At 34.8% G+C, this 15,668-nt stretch overlaps 1 protein-coding gene across 5 annotated transcripts; it reads left to right on the top strand.

Annotated features, from left to right (window-relative positions):
- The first annotated feature begins 295 nt into the window (after positions 1 to 295).
- Positions 296 to 2,704, top strand: LOC133867826 (F-box/kelch-repeat protein At3g06240-like). Of its 5 annotated transcripts, XR_009900204.1 has the most exons (4): positions 296 to 1,469; positions 1,569 to 1,653; positions 1,753 to 1,790; positions 2,536 to 2,704. XR_009900204.1 is itself a non-coding variant. In XM_062304590.1 (2 exons), the coding sequence occupies exons 1-2, from the start codon at positions 695 to 697 to the stop codon at positions 1,634 to 1,636; spliced, it is 843 nt and encodes a 280-aa protein (XP_062160574.1). In that variant the 5' UTR covers positions 296 to 694; the 3' UTR covers positions 1,637 to 2,049. The 5 variants fall into 5 exon arrangements, 2 of the variants coding, with proteins under 2 accessions (XP_062160574.1, XP_062160573.1); XR_009900202.1 differs by having other exon boundaries at positions 296 to 1,653; XM_062304590.1 differs by lacking the exon at positions 2,536 to 2,704 and having other exon boundaries at positions 1,569 to 2,049.
- Positions 2,705 to 15,668: the final 12,964 nt, after the last annotated feature.

The following is a 15,668-nucleotide window of genomic DNA, read 5'->3' as shown; positions in this document are numbered from 1 at the left end:
GTGACGTGTTTTACAGACTTACAAGAAGACAAAAAAAAAAGAAAAAGAAAAAAGAAATGGAAAAAAGGAAAAGGTGGTGGGGCAAAGTGTGCTATTTGTATTAGAGAAGCGGTAAAGCGGTTGGGGCATTAACTCTAGCTATCAATGAAAATTTAATTTTATATATATATATATATAGAAAAATGTTAAAAATACAATTAGTACACAATCCCAAGACAAAGCGGGGACCCACTTTTAACTCCGGTAGCGGCCACGCTGGCTTATAAATGCATCCGCCACTTCTTCTTTCTCTTTTCATGTTGTCTTCTTTTCTTCATCTTTTTCTAAGAAAAAAAAAACCAAAAAAGTTTTGAGAGGCTCTGCAACTGATTCGGAAAGCTTTTTTTCCTCTAAAATGTTTTCTTCTTTATCCTCTTCAATCCCCAGAAAAAGGACGATGTCAGACACTCTCCCCAATGAAGTTGTCGCCGAAATCCTCTCACGATTGCCCGTGAAGTCTGTCATCAAATTCAGGTGCGTTTCCAAGACATGATGCTCTCTCATTTCTAGCCCCCATTTCATCGCCACCCACCTCAGCCGGGCTCTTTCCAACCACGAATACCCATCCAACCTTGTTTTCTACCATTTCGACTACCCACTCAAGAAAGACCGATCCGCTGCCATATGCATCCATCGGCTTTCCCTTGATCCAGAAATGCAAGAGAGGAGTTTGGTCACTCAAGAATCTGATGTCAGAGGAGATCCAGCAGATTTCATCGAATTCCGTTGCTCGCGCGATTGCATGATGGTAATTGGTTCATCTAACGGCCTATTTTGTCTCACCAAAGGTTTTGATTCATACGTTCTCTGCAACCCTTGTATTCAAAAAGCCATATCCATTCCGCACCCTAACATTGGCCTTCGGGGATTGGAAACCCAGACTCATGGCTTTGGGTATTGCCCCAAGACCGACGATTACAAAGTGGTGAGGATTGTACATGCCGAAGGCACCACTCATTCTCTGGTTGAGATTTATACGCTTCGAACCGGCGCATGGCGCTCTTTTATGGCCCTCGGTCCTTCCTACTACTTTAGAGAACCCTTCGGCTCACCCTCGTTACGTAATATTTTCTTTAATGGGGCAGTCCACTGGCCAGCTCGCACTCCAGAGCACCAGCGCCCGTTTCGCCACCTAATCGTGTCGTTCGATATAGAGGATGAGGTGTTTCGTGAAATGGCTATGCCAAAGAGTTTACAAGGCGCGGAAACCTTCGAGCTTTTTATGGCGGTAGTTGATGGGTTGCTTGCTCTTATCCCCTACGGGGACGATCAGGATGTGCCCGTTTGGGTGATGAAAGAGTATGGAAGAGCGGAATCTTGGACTAAGCAGTTCGATATTAAGTTTGAGTATGGATCATATGGTCCGATAGGCTTTACAAAGAATGGCGAAGTTCTAGTGGAACATGAGGGAGATTTGTGTTCTTACGAACGTAATAGCGAACAATCCTGGTATCTTCACATTTATGATATAAGTGACTGGCTTTATTTCGATACTTATGTGGAGTCCCTTGCTCTACTGAATGTAGTAGATGGAGTTTTGGGAGTGGAAACGACTTTGTATTGTGTTAGCAAGCTCAAGGCGAAAGAAAAGAAGTGAAAAAGGAAGATACGGATGTAAGCTTATGCGAAAATCAACTACAAATTGGCCCATTTTCATTCTGGTGTTAGTGTTTCCATTCTGCATTCTCTCACGTGGGCTAACTGTCTTTCTAGGTTGGGACAGTGATTCAGTTGCGAGCAAGCAGGAAAAGGTAAGATATCAATAATCGTTTGTTACTCTTGTTTCTTTTATTTTTTCAATGGCAGGGTCATGTAATTCATAAATGTAGAAAAAATAAAAGAAAATGTTGTTATGTTTGCGGTTGGTCAAATGACAAGATTCACAACATCTAATTGTTCTAGAACTTGGAAGGAAATTAACAGAACTGGTATATATGCTCAAGCTTAGAGTGTGTCGTGTGTGTGTATCCCCATCTAAGAAAGAGAAAGAGAGAAAAACTTCCAGTAGCAGAGCATTTGAAGTTTAGCTGCAATTAGTAGGGAATGCGAACTATTCTTTCCAAGGTAAACCTCTTTATATAGATGAAGTGATGCAGAGATAAGAATAAATTTGTTGTTATTTGTTATTTAATAATGGGCTTGGCCTTTGATCAAAAGTTAGTCGCATTATGTTTAGGGTTTAGTCCATGAGCTTATTTAAGCTTAATATTTTATTGTAATAAACGGTTTATGATGAATTAAGAAAATGGTTTTGTTCCTAGCTATGAGGTGTGACTCCTTTCTTTTTTATTGGTAGCGGTAGTGAAACGCTGCTAAGGCCAGTAAAACTTTAGTTTGTTTTATCAGTTTCGTTAATTTGGTGAGACTCTGAATTATCATAAATTTATTTTAATTTTATATTCTTATGTTTTTCCTTCCTGGATCATGAAGCCTTGATGTCCTTGTTAACTGGAATTTCTGTAAAAGGGTAAACTATTTCCTTTGCCTTTTTCGCAGGAGGCTTTACTGATCCAGTCCCAAGTCAAATCATGCTTGGTGGTAGTAGTTCAAATGACTTGAAAAAGAGTATTATCATGTACTGCTCGTACTACAATTATTGGTTAGTTTGATGGTTGTTGGACTTGGAAGGGTTTTAATGGGTAGTAATTACAACTTTTATACTTAATTGTCTATTGCCAACGCTTTCCTTCACTTGACGGAATCCTTGCAGAAAATACCTCAAGTAGAAATAGTACGTTATAAAGCAATAATAAAGTAGAAATTACAGCGTCTAAAACTAGTTGTTCTGGATGTAAAAGTGGGGCAAGACAAGAGAAGAGGAAAGGAGTAATCATTCTTCACTCAATTCTGCTATAAGGGTCATGTTTGACAAGCTTGGTTACGGCACAGAATAGTAAATGTACTAATTACATTTTTTTTAATTTTATTTTTATATTTTTCAATAACAATCAACGGATAAAATATTTTTACTTTTTATATTACATTAATAATTTATTATTATTATTCAAATAAAAAAATTTACTACAATATAAAATTTTTTATTTTTTTTATAAAAATTCTTTTTACTTTATATTATATCATCATTTTTTATTAATTTTAAAAAATTAACACATGCATTTGCCAACCGACACTAAGATTGCACGGCCAAGGCATGGAGTCAAACAGTTGCCCTTCTTTGAACAGTGTGCGATGTGCGTGCTGCGTGGAAAGACGAAAAACCGTGTGCGGGAATGGAGTCTAACAGTTGCCCATGTTCTATTCTTTCCCTCATCTTTTTCTACGGAAAAAAAAAAAAACCCAAAGAAGCATTGAGAGGCTCTGCAACTGATTAGGCCCATTTGAAAATCTCTCTCCCTTTCTCTTAGGAATGTTTTTTAATGATCAAAAAATAGGATTGATGTAATATATAATTAAAATAATTTATATAAAAAGTAAAAAAAAAAAATTTATGGTAATAAATTTTTTATTTAAAAAATAATAAAAAAATGTTGATTTGATATAAAAAGTGAAAAAAGTTTAGAATGTTTTAAAGTTGATGGTATTTTTTTTTTTCTTTTTTGAGAAGTGAAAATAAATAAAAGGAGGAGAAAGTGAATTTCAAAAGTTCTTTTCTCTCTAAGAAGTTTTCTTCATTCTTTTCAGAGAAATGCTACACAGAAGACTTTCTTCCGTCCCTCTTCCATCTTTTTTTCTACGTGGAATTTCTTTTTCGTTTTTCTTTTTTAAAAATAAGGGAGAATGAAAGGTTTAAACTAAGAAAGTGACGGTCCTTGGTTTCATTTCCCCCATTTCTCCCTATTTTCGGCGTCGACCACCACCCCCCTCCTCCACTGTCCCACTGTCCCACCAAACGGCCAACACCGTCCGGCCCTCTCAGAACACGGTCCCTCTCAAACCATCGATCTTGACCCGAGCGAACCCATTTCCCAAAAGTCGACGGTGCGCCGGCCACCAACCCACCGACAGAATGCCGGCCAGTAGACCAAGCGCTGCTCGTCTCTCTCTCTCTCTCTCTCTCTCTCAGATTTTGGGTCTCTCTCGTTGCTGACCCACCGACCACCACCCATCGGAGCACCCCCCCCCCCCTCTCTCTTGCCGTTTTCCTGCTGTAAGTTTTCTCCTCTCTCTGTCTACGCTTTTCATGATTTTCTTAAACTCTGCTTGGTTGCTTGGAAAACAGAGGAAAAGAGAAGAGAGAAGAAATCTGAAAGTCATGATTTTTTTGATTGATTGAGTTATTGGCATTAATTAATTTAAATTCTTTGGTTGTTTGGTGCTAAAGTTTAGGCCTTCTTTGGATTTTTTAAGTGTTGGGTTTTTTAGTTTAGCCTTTGACTATGCTCTTGCTGTCTCCGAAGGTTTCTGCAACCTGAAGCAGGTTGGGTTCTTTTCAAAGTTTTGAGCTTTAAGTTCCACAATTTCTTATGGGTCATTATTTTTTTTTTCGTTATTGTAGAAGTTTGCTATTTGATTACTTTGTTTTTGGTTGGTGAGAGAACTAAGGTAAAACAAAGAATGAAAAGCAGAGTTGTGTGTTTTTTTTCGCTTTGTTGTTCTGTTTCCAAGAGAATGTGAAAGATAAATTGAACTAATTCTAATAGTTGGACTAAGGTAATAGGCTTTCTTTGGATTTTTTAAGTGTTGGGTTTTAGTTTAAAGGTTTTGAATCAGCTGGTGGGTGTTGCGGTTTTTGTTGGATTTATGGGTTGTTTGGTGGGGGAGCTGGACGGTGGGGAAGGAGGGCGGTGGTCGGCGCCGAAAATTGAGAAAAATGGGAGAAAACTGAAAATTGGGGGGAAATGAAACCAAAGACTGTCGACTTTCTTAGTTTAAACCTTCCCTTCTTTTTATTTTATTTTTAAACGAAAAAGAAATGCCAAGTAGGAAAAAAGACGGAAGAGGGACGGAAGAAAGTCTTCTGTGTAGCATTTCTCAGCTTTATTTAATCCTAAAAAACCTAGGAGACTTCATATGCACGATTTTTCAGCCTCCTATAGAGCGTAAGACTAACTGCTAGAGGTGAGACGAGCTCGAAACTGACGATTTCTGTCAATTCCAATTAATACAGTTTAATATTTGTTCATTCAGCCTATCTTCTCAAGGTAAAAGCCTACAAAGCATATAATCTTGTTGTTTCTTGATAACCCTATTGTTTCTTGATATATTCCTTTCCTAATCATGATGGTTGAGGGTTAAAATTATGTTTTAAAAGTATTTTATCAAATGATTTACAAAGAAAGAAAATGTATTTGATGCATGTATTTCCATTCGTTGATGTTTTCAAAAGAATGGTCAGGATTTTATATGTGAGTGCGGAATGCTGATGATTTTATGTATTAAAATAACGTTTTAAAATACACACGCACGATTCTAATTAATGATTTCAAAGTTTGATTGTAATCAAGGTAAACTCTTGATTTTCAAAAGTCAATCCTAAGGGTTGGTCGGGACTCGGGACTCTAACGTTAGCATTTTGAAAAGAATAACTCATTGCATTTGAAGCATTGAAATATATTATTTAGTCTGAACTGATGTGCATGTTTCCAAATGACTTTTTTGGAGATCCAAATGAAAATGGCATATGTAGTTAGACCACGCTCATTTGACGAGGTTATGACATGATACATTCACAGTGCTCCACCAATTATAATTAAGTCTAGCATTTTCAGTTTTTCACAATTGTCATGATGTGCTTAATTACATGAATGATCACCACATCCATAGTGCTCCACCAAGCCTAGCATTTTCAGAATTGTTATGATGTGCATCATGTGCTTATTATGTCCATTGTTTGTAGTGCTCCACCAAGTCACAGTCAAACAATTCACTGTTTGCCACAATAATCCAATTATTTCCCACCTGCAAGATTTAAGAGAAATTTTAGTGTGATAATATCTTATATAGTAATGATATTTAGTAGACTGTTATATGATTGCCATAGAATTAAATAATGCTATATATATCTCGTAAATATTTTATTGTGTAACAGTAAAATTAGCTCTTAGATCAGCATTTGTTTAAAAAAAAATAATAATAATTAGGGCTAATTTTTCACTGCTATGCCATTCAAATTATATATAGCAGTCGAATGGCGGTCTCCACCAAGAATGTAGCTCAAGATTGTTCATAAAGACAATCAAAGCTACAAATTGTTGAAAATTATTTCATGAAAATTAAAATTTCCCTTTGATATATAAGGATCGAAATCATATAAATTATGTAAAGACCAAGAAAAATAAGTAGGGGATTTAACAATTTAATAAATTATGTTTATTAAATGGATGAGATTAATAATTTTATTCTAGGTAAATAATAATCATGTTATGAAAATAAAATACAATATGGTTAAGATGGATAATTATTATAGTAGGTCCTAATTAAATAAATAATTAAATACATTGATTAAAGTTTAGTTTAAATATGTGTATTTTTAAAAAAAAAAGTTTAAATATATGTGAGGCCAAATGTTAATTAATAAACGATATAATTTTAATAAAATGAGGTCCTTTAATTTATATAAGTTGGAGGCTTTAAATGAAGGGAATCTCATCCTTGCCACGTGTTATAGCCTGATTGGCTGAGAAAGATTTCATCATCCCTTTCCACTCACTCACAAATCGCCACTTGTCCCTTATCGTTTTCTTCCTTTCCTATTTTTCTCTTCCCTACGCATGCCCTCTCCGTTCTTACCTTTTCCTTTTCTTTCTCTTTTCTTCCGTCTCCCTTCTCTGTTCTCTGTAGCCGCACCACAGCCCCTCCGTTTCCTCTTCTTCTCTTCGGCTCACACGCAACATCCTTCTTCTTTTCTTCTTTCTTTCTCTCCTATTTTAGACACACAAAGTTAGAGGTTGTGAGAGATTCTGTGAGACGAATTGTGAGTGAGAACCCGAGTGTGTTTTGATGGATTCTTGGCCGTCGATACGCGATTTTGGAAGCTATGGTGGCTGGGCCACCGTCGGGTCTCGGGAGGCAGCAACTAGGGCGTGGATTCCGGCCTTGTTTGGGTGAGGTCCTCTTTCCCCTTGTCTTTGATTTACTTGTATTTTCCCTTGATTTTCTGTTGAATCGACTGGGTCCTTTGTGGTTTGGAATTTATGGGTTAGTTTTTGGTGATTGCGGTGGTGGTTTGACTGAATGGGTTTGCCCTTTGGATTCTTGTGGCTATCGGTTGAGGAGTAAATTTTATGGGTATATTGTTGAATGATTGTTTATTCAGTTGTTGGATTTGTAGTTCTAGAGCTGAATCCGAATTTGGTTTTGGTATTTGTAAATTGGGTTGTTATGATTTTGGTTAAATCCGTATTTAGGGTTTTGTTTGGGAATTTTGGGGTTTTTGTTATAATGTTGGGTTGGGGTTTGATTGATATTGAATATTTTCCTAATATAGCCGAATGGAATGGTGTGGTGGATTAAGGATGTTAATTGTTATGACATTTTGGTAGAAGTTATTGTTGATTGGGTTATTTAAATTAGAGGTTAATCATGGTAGCTCATATTTAATACTTTGAGATGAAGTAAAGAAAGAATCTAAGAGATGGAAAATGAAACAAATGGTGAAGTAAGAGGAATGATTAAATGAATAGGGAATATTAATAGAGTGGTGGTGGATTAATAGTCAATGGAACATAAGTATAATGCTTGGCTTTGGGGTTTATGTATATACCTCATGCTTTAATAAATAAATTGGCAAAGTGTAATAAAAGAATGGATATTACAAAATGTGATTATAAGTTAGTTCAATAAGAGTTATTAGATTAATATGTTATATAAGATTAATGTCCTATAGTTTAAATTACTTAGATGGTTTGTAGTTAATAAAGATTAAGTACTAAGTATGTTAGTAGTTATAAATCTAGAGCCGCCTAAAGTTTATATCAAAGGGAACAATCTAGTAAGAATGTCAGAGTTATAGATTACCCAAATAACCCTAAATTAATAAGTATAAGTTAGTAAGCTTATAAGAACACATAAATGTAATATGAATCCACTATGTGGCCACGTAGTAACTAATCCACCTATACATGCACACATGATATTTATGAGTCATCGGATTAGGTTAAGCGTTGTATATACATATGCATATAAATAGGTTAAATGAATATTGTTAACTTAGTAAATAAGTAACAAGCCATTAACGGGTTAACAATGACAATATGATATAATAATAATAAATAGACAAGATAAGAAACAAACCTATAACCAATGATTAATCGAATAATAGTTTAGGATACTTAGCTAGACTTAGACACAGGTAACGCAACATGTGAGCACGCGGGTAGTTAGGATGTCATAGAGTATAAGATTCAATAGTGTAGTCTAACGATACCAATGTTTGTAGGAATGTGTCATTATTAGAGACTTCTATTGAATCTCCAATGTAGAGTTCAAGTAACTAGAATTCAAGGGAATATTCGAGTCAAGAGTCTAATGCAACCAAAGTGAGTATTCTACTCACTGAGAAATTATATTTTTATGTATTATGGATTTATAAAATGTATATTGTTTTATGAATCTGAACCAACCATATGATCAAATATATGTTTTGGATAATTTAATTAGTTTTGATTATGTTCAAATTATATCAATGATGTTTAAGAGTTGATGCATGAGTGAAGAGTGTTAAATTGATTTAAAGGGTTTGAGTATGTGCTGCGGTTGAGATTTAAATTATGCAAATTATTTGAGAACATGTCATGTTGAAACTGTTTATGTTTTGTGAAAAAACTATGTTTTGAATGATTTCAAAGTATTTGATGAAATGTTGGATTTGTTTAGTTTTAAGGGAACTTGCTTTAGTAACAGCATGATTTTATAACATGATACAGTAGTGAAACATATACTGGCCAGGCACAGAGCACAGAGCATAGAGCATGTAGTATAGAGCATACATACAACAACAGTACTGCAGTAACAGAACGCAGTAAAGTAGCAGTAAACACAGTTAAACAGCAGTAAACCCAGTTCATGCATATCATGTATAACATTGTTTTATGAGTAATGTTTTTATGTTATGAGTAATTTTTACTAGACTTGTTGGTATGCATAAGTGTCTTAAATGAAAAGCGCTTATGTAAATTTCTATCGGATAGTTACATGTATTAAGAAACATTGAACTTGAACGAGGATTCATGACTGCCCAGGTGCGAGTAATGGCATATCTATGAGTAAGAAGGTTAACTGTTATTGTTCTTTAGGAAAGACATGTTAGCATGATTGAGTTTAACTATAGTGCTCACATGATCTACTGACGCTCAAGGCATGAAGCTGAAAGACGATTAGAGATGGTATTGCGAGTATTATGTTGAAGGGTGATATCCTATTATGGAAGAGTAAGCTGCCATGTTTTATTGCTTAAGACTTATGTGTAGATGTGATATTTGTAATGGAGTGATCGTGTGCACATATGTCTGAGCCACCGATGAAAAGTATTATTATAGAGGGTTCTATATGTAGAAACTTCCAAGCGGTAGATTGGAACTTCTACATATGTTCACAGTTATATAGTATGTTTTAAATATTTTCTGAATAGTCGGTGTTTGTTGTATTAACTATTGGTAAATTGTGGCTGATATAGTGCTCGCGTGACTAAAAATAAATAAAAAGATTGGTTCTTTGTAAAAACTTAGTTTAATATTACTGAGGTCTTAGTATGCTTTGTACTGAGACGGTAGACTCATTCTTTCACCTATGAGGATGTAGATATCACGACAACTGTGTAGATGTTTCTTTGGCTGCAGGTACTTCGGTATAGTTGATGGTTTGGTAGCAGTGTACTTGAGATATTATGACTGAAGCTCACCGCGATGGTTGTAATTGTCGGACCATGGGTTGTCCACTATTTTATAGGTCTGGTATGGCTTGTGACGTTTATGTAACTTATTCTTTGTAAAACCATTATTGTTATGTAATTATTGTATTAATAAGACTCAAACAGATAGATGTTAATGGCTCTTTATTGTAATTAATTTGTGATAGATGTATAAGTTGTAATTTCAACTATTCAGGTTTATGTTTTCCGCTGCATAGTTAAATTGATGTTACTCTTATTATCAGGTGCATGTTATGGGGCATGTGTTATATGTTGGCTGAGCGACGCGTAGTCATGCCACTGCAATAACTCATTTTGCGTTTCTGAAAAAAAAAAAAAAAAAAAAAAAAAAAAAGGGGTAGTCACAAATTAAATTCCTTAATTTTGGCTAATCAAATCATCAAGGATTTCCCACTTAAATTAAGGTGATTAAATACCTTAACTAAGGGTAATATAATCATCAAATTCTTTGATTTTGAGAAGGGCTATTCTAAGGCAATTTCATTCTACATTCTTCTATTATATATATATATATTTTCCTAATGCAATAGCCATTATGCCTTATTTTCCTAATTGCTTCTAAAAGTGGGAAAAGGAAACAACTATGTCAGTTAATCAATGAAATTCGATCTGAAATTACATATTTATTTTGTTTTTCTCTCTTTGAATCAAGCCCATTCGTAGTAAATTACGTATTGTGACATATTGTTCCTTGATCCTCTCTTTTTAGTAAATAACTTGGCTTAAGAAATAGCCATGATCGATGGAGTTATTCCATGTGCAATCATGTCTTCATCTAGCTATACACATTTATGTGCTTAAGAATGCCATGCACCACAGTGTAGAAATAGCGGTGATGGAGATTATCCAATGCAATGTCAATGGTGATCTTCAATCTTTTTCTTGAAAAATAACCACGTGTCAATATATGCACCAATCCTCTCCACCTTTTGCTACGTACTCATAATCATTTTCTTTTTGTTTGTGGCAATATATGTTCCCCAACTGTACGTTTTTGTTTATAATAATAATAATAATAATAATCACAAGAGAGAAAGCATGTACTACATATTGGTCCAATTCCAAGGCTTTCTCTTCATCCTACTCGTTGCAGACATTAATATCCTTGTTCAGGATGTTGCATGCCTTAAACTATTTTCATATTGATTTTTGAGATGGTTGAATTGAAAGTTGATAATTTCATTAATCTTGAGTGTTGTTAAGATTGAAATACTCCCGGTTTGGCACGACTTGAGGTCTCAATTCAAAATTCCAACAATGCCATGTCAATCCTATGTTCAGTCATTGTAATTGTGAGAATACAATCGAAGACTTGTCAAAACTCCCATTAAAGCATTCACAGTTTTCTTAAAAGGGAGCTGTTCCTTAAAATTTTAAAAAAATTTTAAAAAAATCATAAAATCCATTGCATAGCGACTTCCCTATAATTTTCTATTTCCTTTTATAATCATAAAAAAAAAAAAAAAAAAAAAATAATCCCCTTTCTCTCCTCTATCCTCTCACGTCTCCCAACTCTCAGTCCTTTCTTCTTCCTCTGATATCATTCATCTGGTATCATCCAAATAAACATAGATGAGCGTTTCAAACTCACTATCCCGACTCGTCTCCACCATGCCCAGGCTTGTACTTCTTCTCCGGCGCCGGTGGCTGACCTAACGTCGGATTCCGGCGAGTCTCAACCGGAGCTCGGGTACCTTCTGGAAGCTTCGGACGACAAGCTCGGTCTGCCGCCTTCTGGGAATTCTTTAGGGTATTCTCATCACCACAAACATGATGACGGAATCGAAAACCCCAACGAGGACTCTGCAAAAACCCCAAGAAAAGTGATTCCAAAGAAAGAATCTATTCAGCAAATAATCAAATAGGTATTCTTCAAAACGGCCAAACTCCACTCTTCAATTGAACTTTGCAAGATTTTTAGCTTTCCAATTGGAATATCAAGGGAAGGAATCGAAAGGAATTTGGGGAAATAAGATGGAAAATAAGGAAATTTTTTGTGAAAAAGAAAAATCCAGTACCCGGAAGAAACCAAAATCCAAGAAAAGTGCGGGTTTGATTTTCATTCTGTTGATATGCTTTTTGATTTTCTTGTGTTTGTTTGTACATGAATTGGTCAACAAACTGGGCACAACAGGGATGGAGGCTTGCTTGACGAAGACAACGACAGAGAGAGAAAAAAAAAAAAAAAAGAAAAAAAAAAAAAAAAAAAGAAAAAAAGAAAAAAAAAAGAAGACACAGAGTGGGTGTGAGGACGAAGAAGACGAGAGAGGGAGAGAGAGTAGAAAATAAAAGAAATAAAAAACAAAAGGAAAAAGTATAAATTAATATTTTAATGATAGAGGGAAAGGCAAAGGGAAGCTGTAGGGTGTTTTCTTTTTAGGAAAAAAAAAGTGATCTTCTTCCCTACCTATAGGAAAAATTGATGGAAAGAAAGGGGAAGGGTCTAAGAATGCTTTTAGGCGCCTACTGATGCTACTGTAGCTCCAAGGGTCTGAAATCAGGACAAGATTGTGATGACAAATTAATTACGTTGACGCATTCATTTCTTTAGGTTTCTACTTTTAAACTTCTCATTTAAATAATTGGTCTTTGATATTGCCAATCTTAGAACCTTGAGAGCGTTGTTCGTCTCATGCATACCCTTGTCATTATCACAAATACTTATCATCCTTGGTTTTGTGGTTCTACTCATTTTCTAGTTCCTGACCTTAGATTTAACATTGATAAGTCCAAAGAAAACTGTTATATTATTGGCGAAGGGAATCTGGGAACAAAACTTTTTTCTTTTCTCAGCGTGACAACAACTATTTAAAAAGCAAAGTTAAAAAAAATTTAAAAAAAAAAAAAAAAAAAAAAAAAGAAGAAGAAGAAGAAGAAGAAAAAGGAGGAAGAAAGTTGAAAGATTTGCAACCTAACTACGCTTTCATAGATAGTTTTCTATTTGTTTTTCCTTTAATGAATGATATGAATAAATAGTTTTCATGAACTATCTTTTAATTTACTTTTCACGTTCACACAACGATAAACTTACTACATTGGTGAATCTGGTTGCCAATCGGAGATTAAGCCTTCATCTAGCAAGACATTACTTGGCTTAACAATCTCATGTGTAACCATGTCTTTATCAGCTAGACATTTACGAGATTTTTACAAGATTTTAACGACCATGTTGACGCATGTCTTAGGTTCCTGGCCGGTTGACATTGATGTTTTCAATTTAAAGACCTTTGTATACCATGACATCAATCAAGTTTACTTTGTCGAAATTGTCTTTTACTTGCTCAAGTTGTTGCTAAGAATTAAAGTCTTTTGTCACTCGTGGATTAACGCTTTCCTTTTTCTTTCTTTTTTTTTTTTTTTTTTTGATAAATAAGCTTGTTCATTCCAAAACATAAAAGAATACAACTCAAACTCCAACAGGTTCATAACACCATAATGGAACTCAAAAAACAAAAAACACCATCACACATCCAAACCACCTGCTCCTAAAACATAGCTCAACTACATCACATAGAGAGGGTGAATTCCCAAACAAACACTTACAAACAATAAACTAAAACAGAAAGCAGATGACACAACATTAATTAATGTACAAATAACAGAACATTAGTAACACTTTTGAGTTGGTGATGTTGCCCAAATTAAATAAAAATTAAACATTAGACACTTTTGTATGAATCTGGCTCTGGTTGTGGGCTTGGTTCTTAAATGGGCTAGGCCACTTCTTTTTTTACCTTAGAGGGCCCAAAAGGCCATAAAAAATAAAATAAAATAAAATAAAAAATCAAATGAGAATCCCCATCATATTTTAATCTAAAAGATTTGAGGTCCAAGTTTGGATTCATAACAAATTTGAGACATCCATAAGATTTTGTGTTAAATAGAGAACATAAATGATTGTAAAAACTAATTATGCCCCTAAAATAAAAAAACAAAAATAAAATTCTACCAACCATACTCCGACCGAGCCGGCTAATTGAGGCCCTCTAAATAGAGAGGGTGAATTGCAGTCCCTCCTAAAATAGCAGGGTGGTCATGACGGGAGGGACCATTGTTTATGTGAGTATTTATTTGTGAGAATGCCCCAACCACAAGTAAAGAAGTAAAAATCATAGTAGGGATGGGATACCTTGATATAATGTAATTACTTCTATAGAGCAATTTTGCCAAGTGGTTAGCAGCAGGAATGTATGCAGGAATCATTCCTTTTTTGACACTTTGTTTTTTTCTTCAAAAAATCGTGGAATGTAATATGATGAAATTACAAAGACAAGAAAGTTTGACTATGAGTTTTTTCTTTTTTAACTATTTCCTAGAATAATTCATGTCTCCACTACCTTGTCGTACCGATGGAATCTTAAATATTATATAGGAAATTCTTGTCAGAGTAATGTCCTTATCTAAACGGATGAATTTTATTGAACGAGGAAACTCTCACATGCTTCTCATGTTTCGATCGTAGAACTCATTATATGTTCCAAAGGAACCATTCTCTAATTCAATTCAGAGAAAAACTTTTTCGTTCAAATATAGTTGTGAATGCCACATTTATATCTCCCCAACAATTACTTAGGTCCATCTACTTTCTCTAATAGAAAATATGGGGCACAAGGCCTTACTGAACACTTGCAACTGTCTTATATTTCCAGTGAATGAAGTCAAGACTTTTTTGTAAATGGATATAACAAATAAATCTTCAAAAAAAGAAAATTAATTAAATAAATCTATAGAACTGAACAAAGTATTAATAGTAAGAGAATTGTTTCTAAAATGGAATTATGGGTTCGGTTTTTATTCCCCTTACTGATCTCTAAAATGCTGTAAATTCCCAAAGCTATTCGAGATTAGTATTAGACATTAATGAATAACTTTTAAAACATATGCTTCAAGCAAGATAAAACTTGTATAGTAGGATGTAAAATTTTCGTTCTTATCATCTCCTTTCATGAGATAGTGGCTATAAACTTCTTCCCGTCAATTCATAATATAGTAGCATAGACATGTTGAACAATAATACTCAAAGGAAGGGTTGAACTTAGTTTCTAAATGAACATACTCTCTGTCAAAGCAGAGTCCTCTATAAATCTCCAAATAAAAATTCAAACAGAAAAATCAAAGAGTCCACTTCAATCAAAATAGCCGGCAAGAATTTCATACCCATGAGAGTTCATAAGAATTGCTCTTTCTTTCCCTCTTAGACCGACCCATAAGCTTGGACCTAGTAGTAACCGCCACCTTAGCCTTGGGATTTGTTTAGATACATGTTGTTTTGAGGGATTCGATGCACCTTCTCTTCTTCTTCATTCTTTGGAGCTTCAGAATGAGTTGATGTAATATGTGTATCCCCATATAAGAAAGAAAAAAACATCCAGTAGCAGAGCATTTGAGGTTTGGCTGCAATTAGTTCACGCTGCAGCTACCTGTCTGTTTGTTTATTTGAGAATAAGTTGGGTATGAAGCAATGAAATAGCTTGCAGATAAAAAGAAAGCAAAGGTTTTGTCGTATGGCAGCTACCATGAGCTTTTAGTCTAATTTTTCTTGATCATGTTTGTAGGGTTAAATATTTGATACTAACAACAAGTCTTAAGAAACTAAATGCAAAAATACTGTTGACCCCCTCAAACATATATACATTCTATTTGAAACATAAGTTACACCATCCATTAGCATCTGGCATGTAAAATCCATAAAGATTGGCATCACCATAAGCACTTGTGGCTCTGTACAGTGATATAGACGGATCCCCTGTGTCACACGATTAGTTCTAGACAATCATTTACTTGCCCACCTTGCATCTTT

This window comes from Alnus glutinosa, chromosome 5, assembly GCF_958979055.1.
Source record: "Alnus glutinosa chromosome 5, dhAlnGlut1.1, whole genome shotgun sequence".
In the NCBI taxonomy this organism is placed as follows: domain Eukaryota; kingdom Viridiplantae; phylum Streptophyta; class Magnoliopsida; order Fagales; family Betulaceae; genus Alnus; species Alnus glutinosa.
Note: the sequence above shows the minus strand (reverse complement) of the source record. Positions and strands in the feature narration are given on the sequence as shown.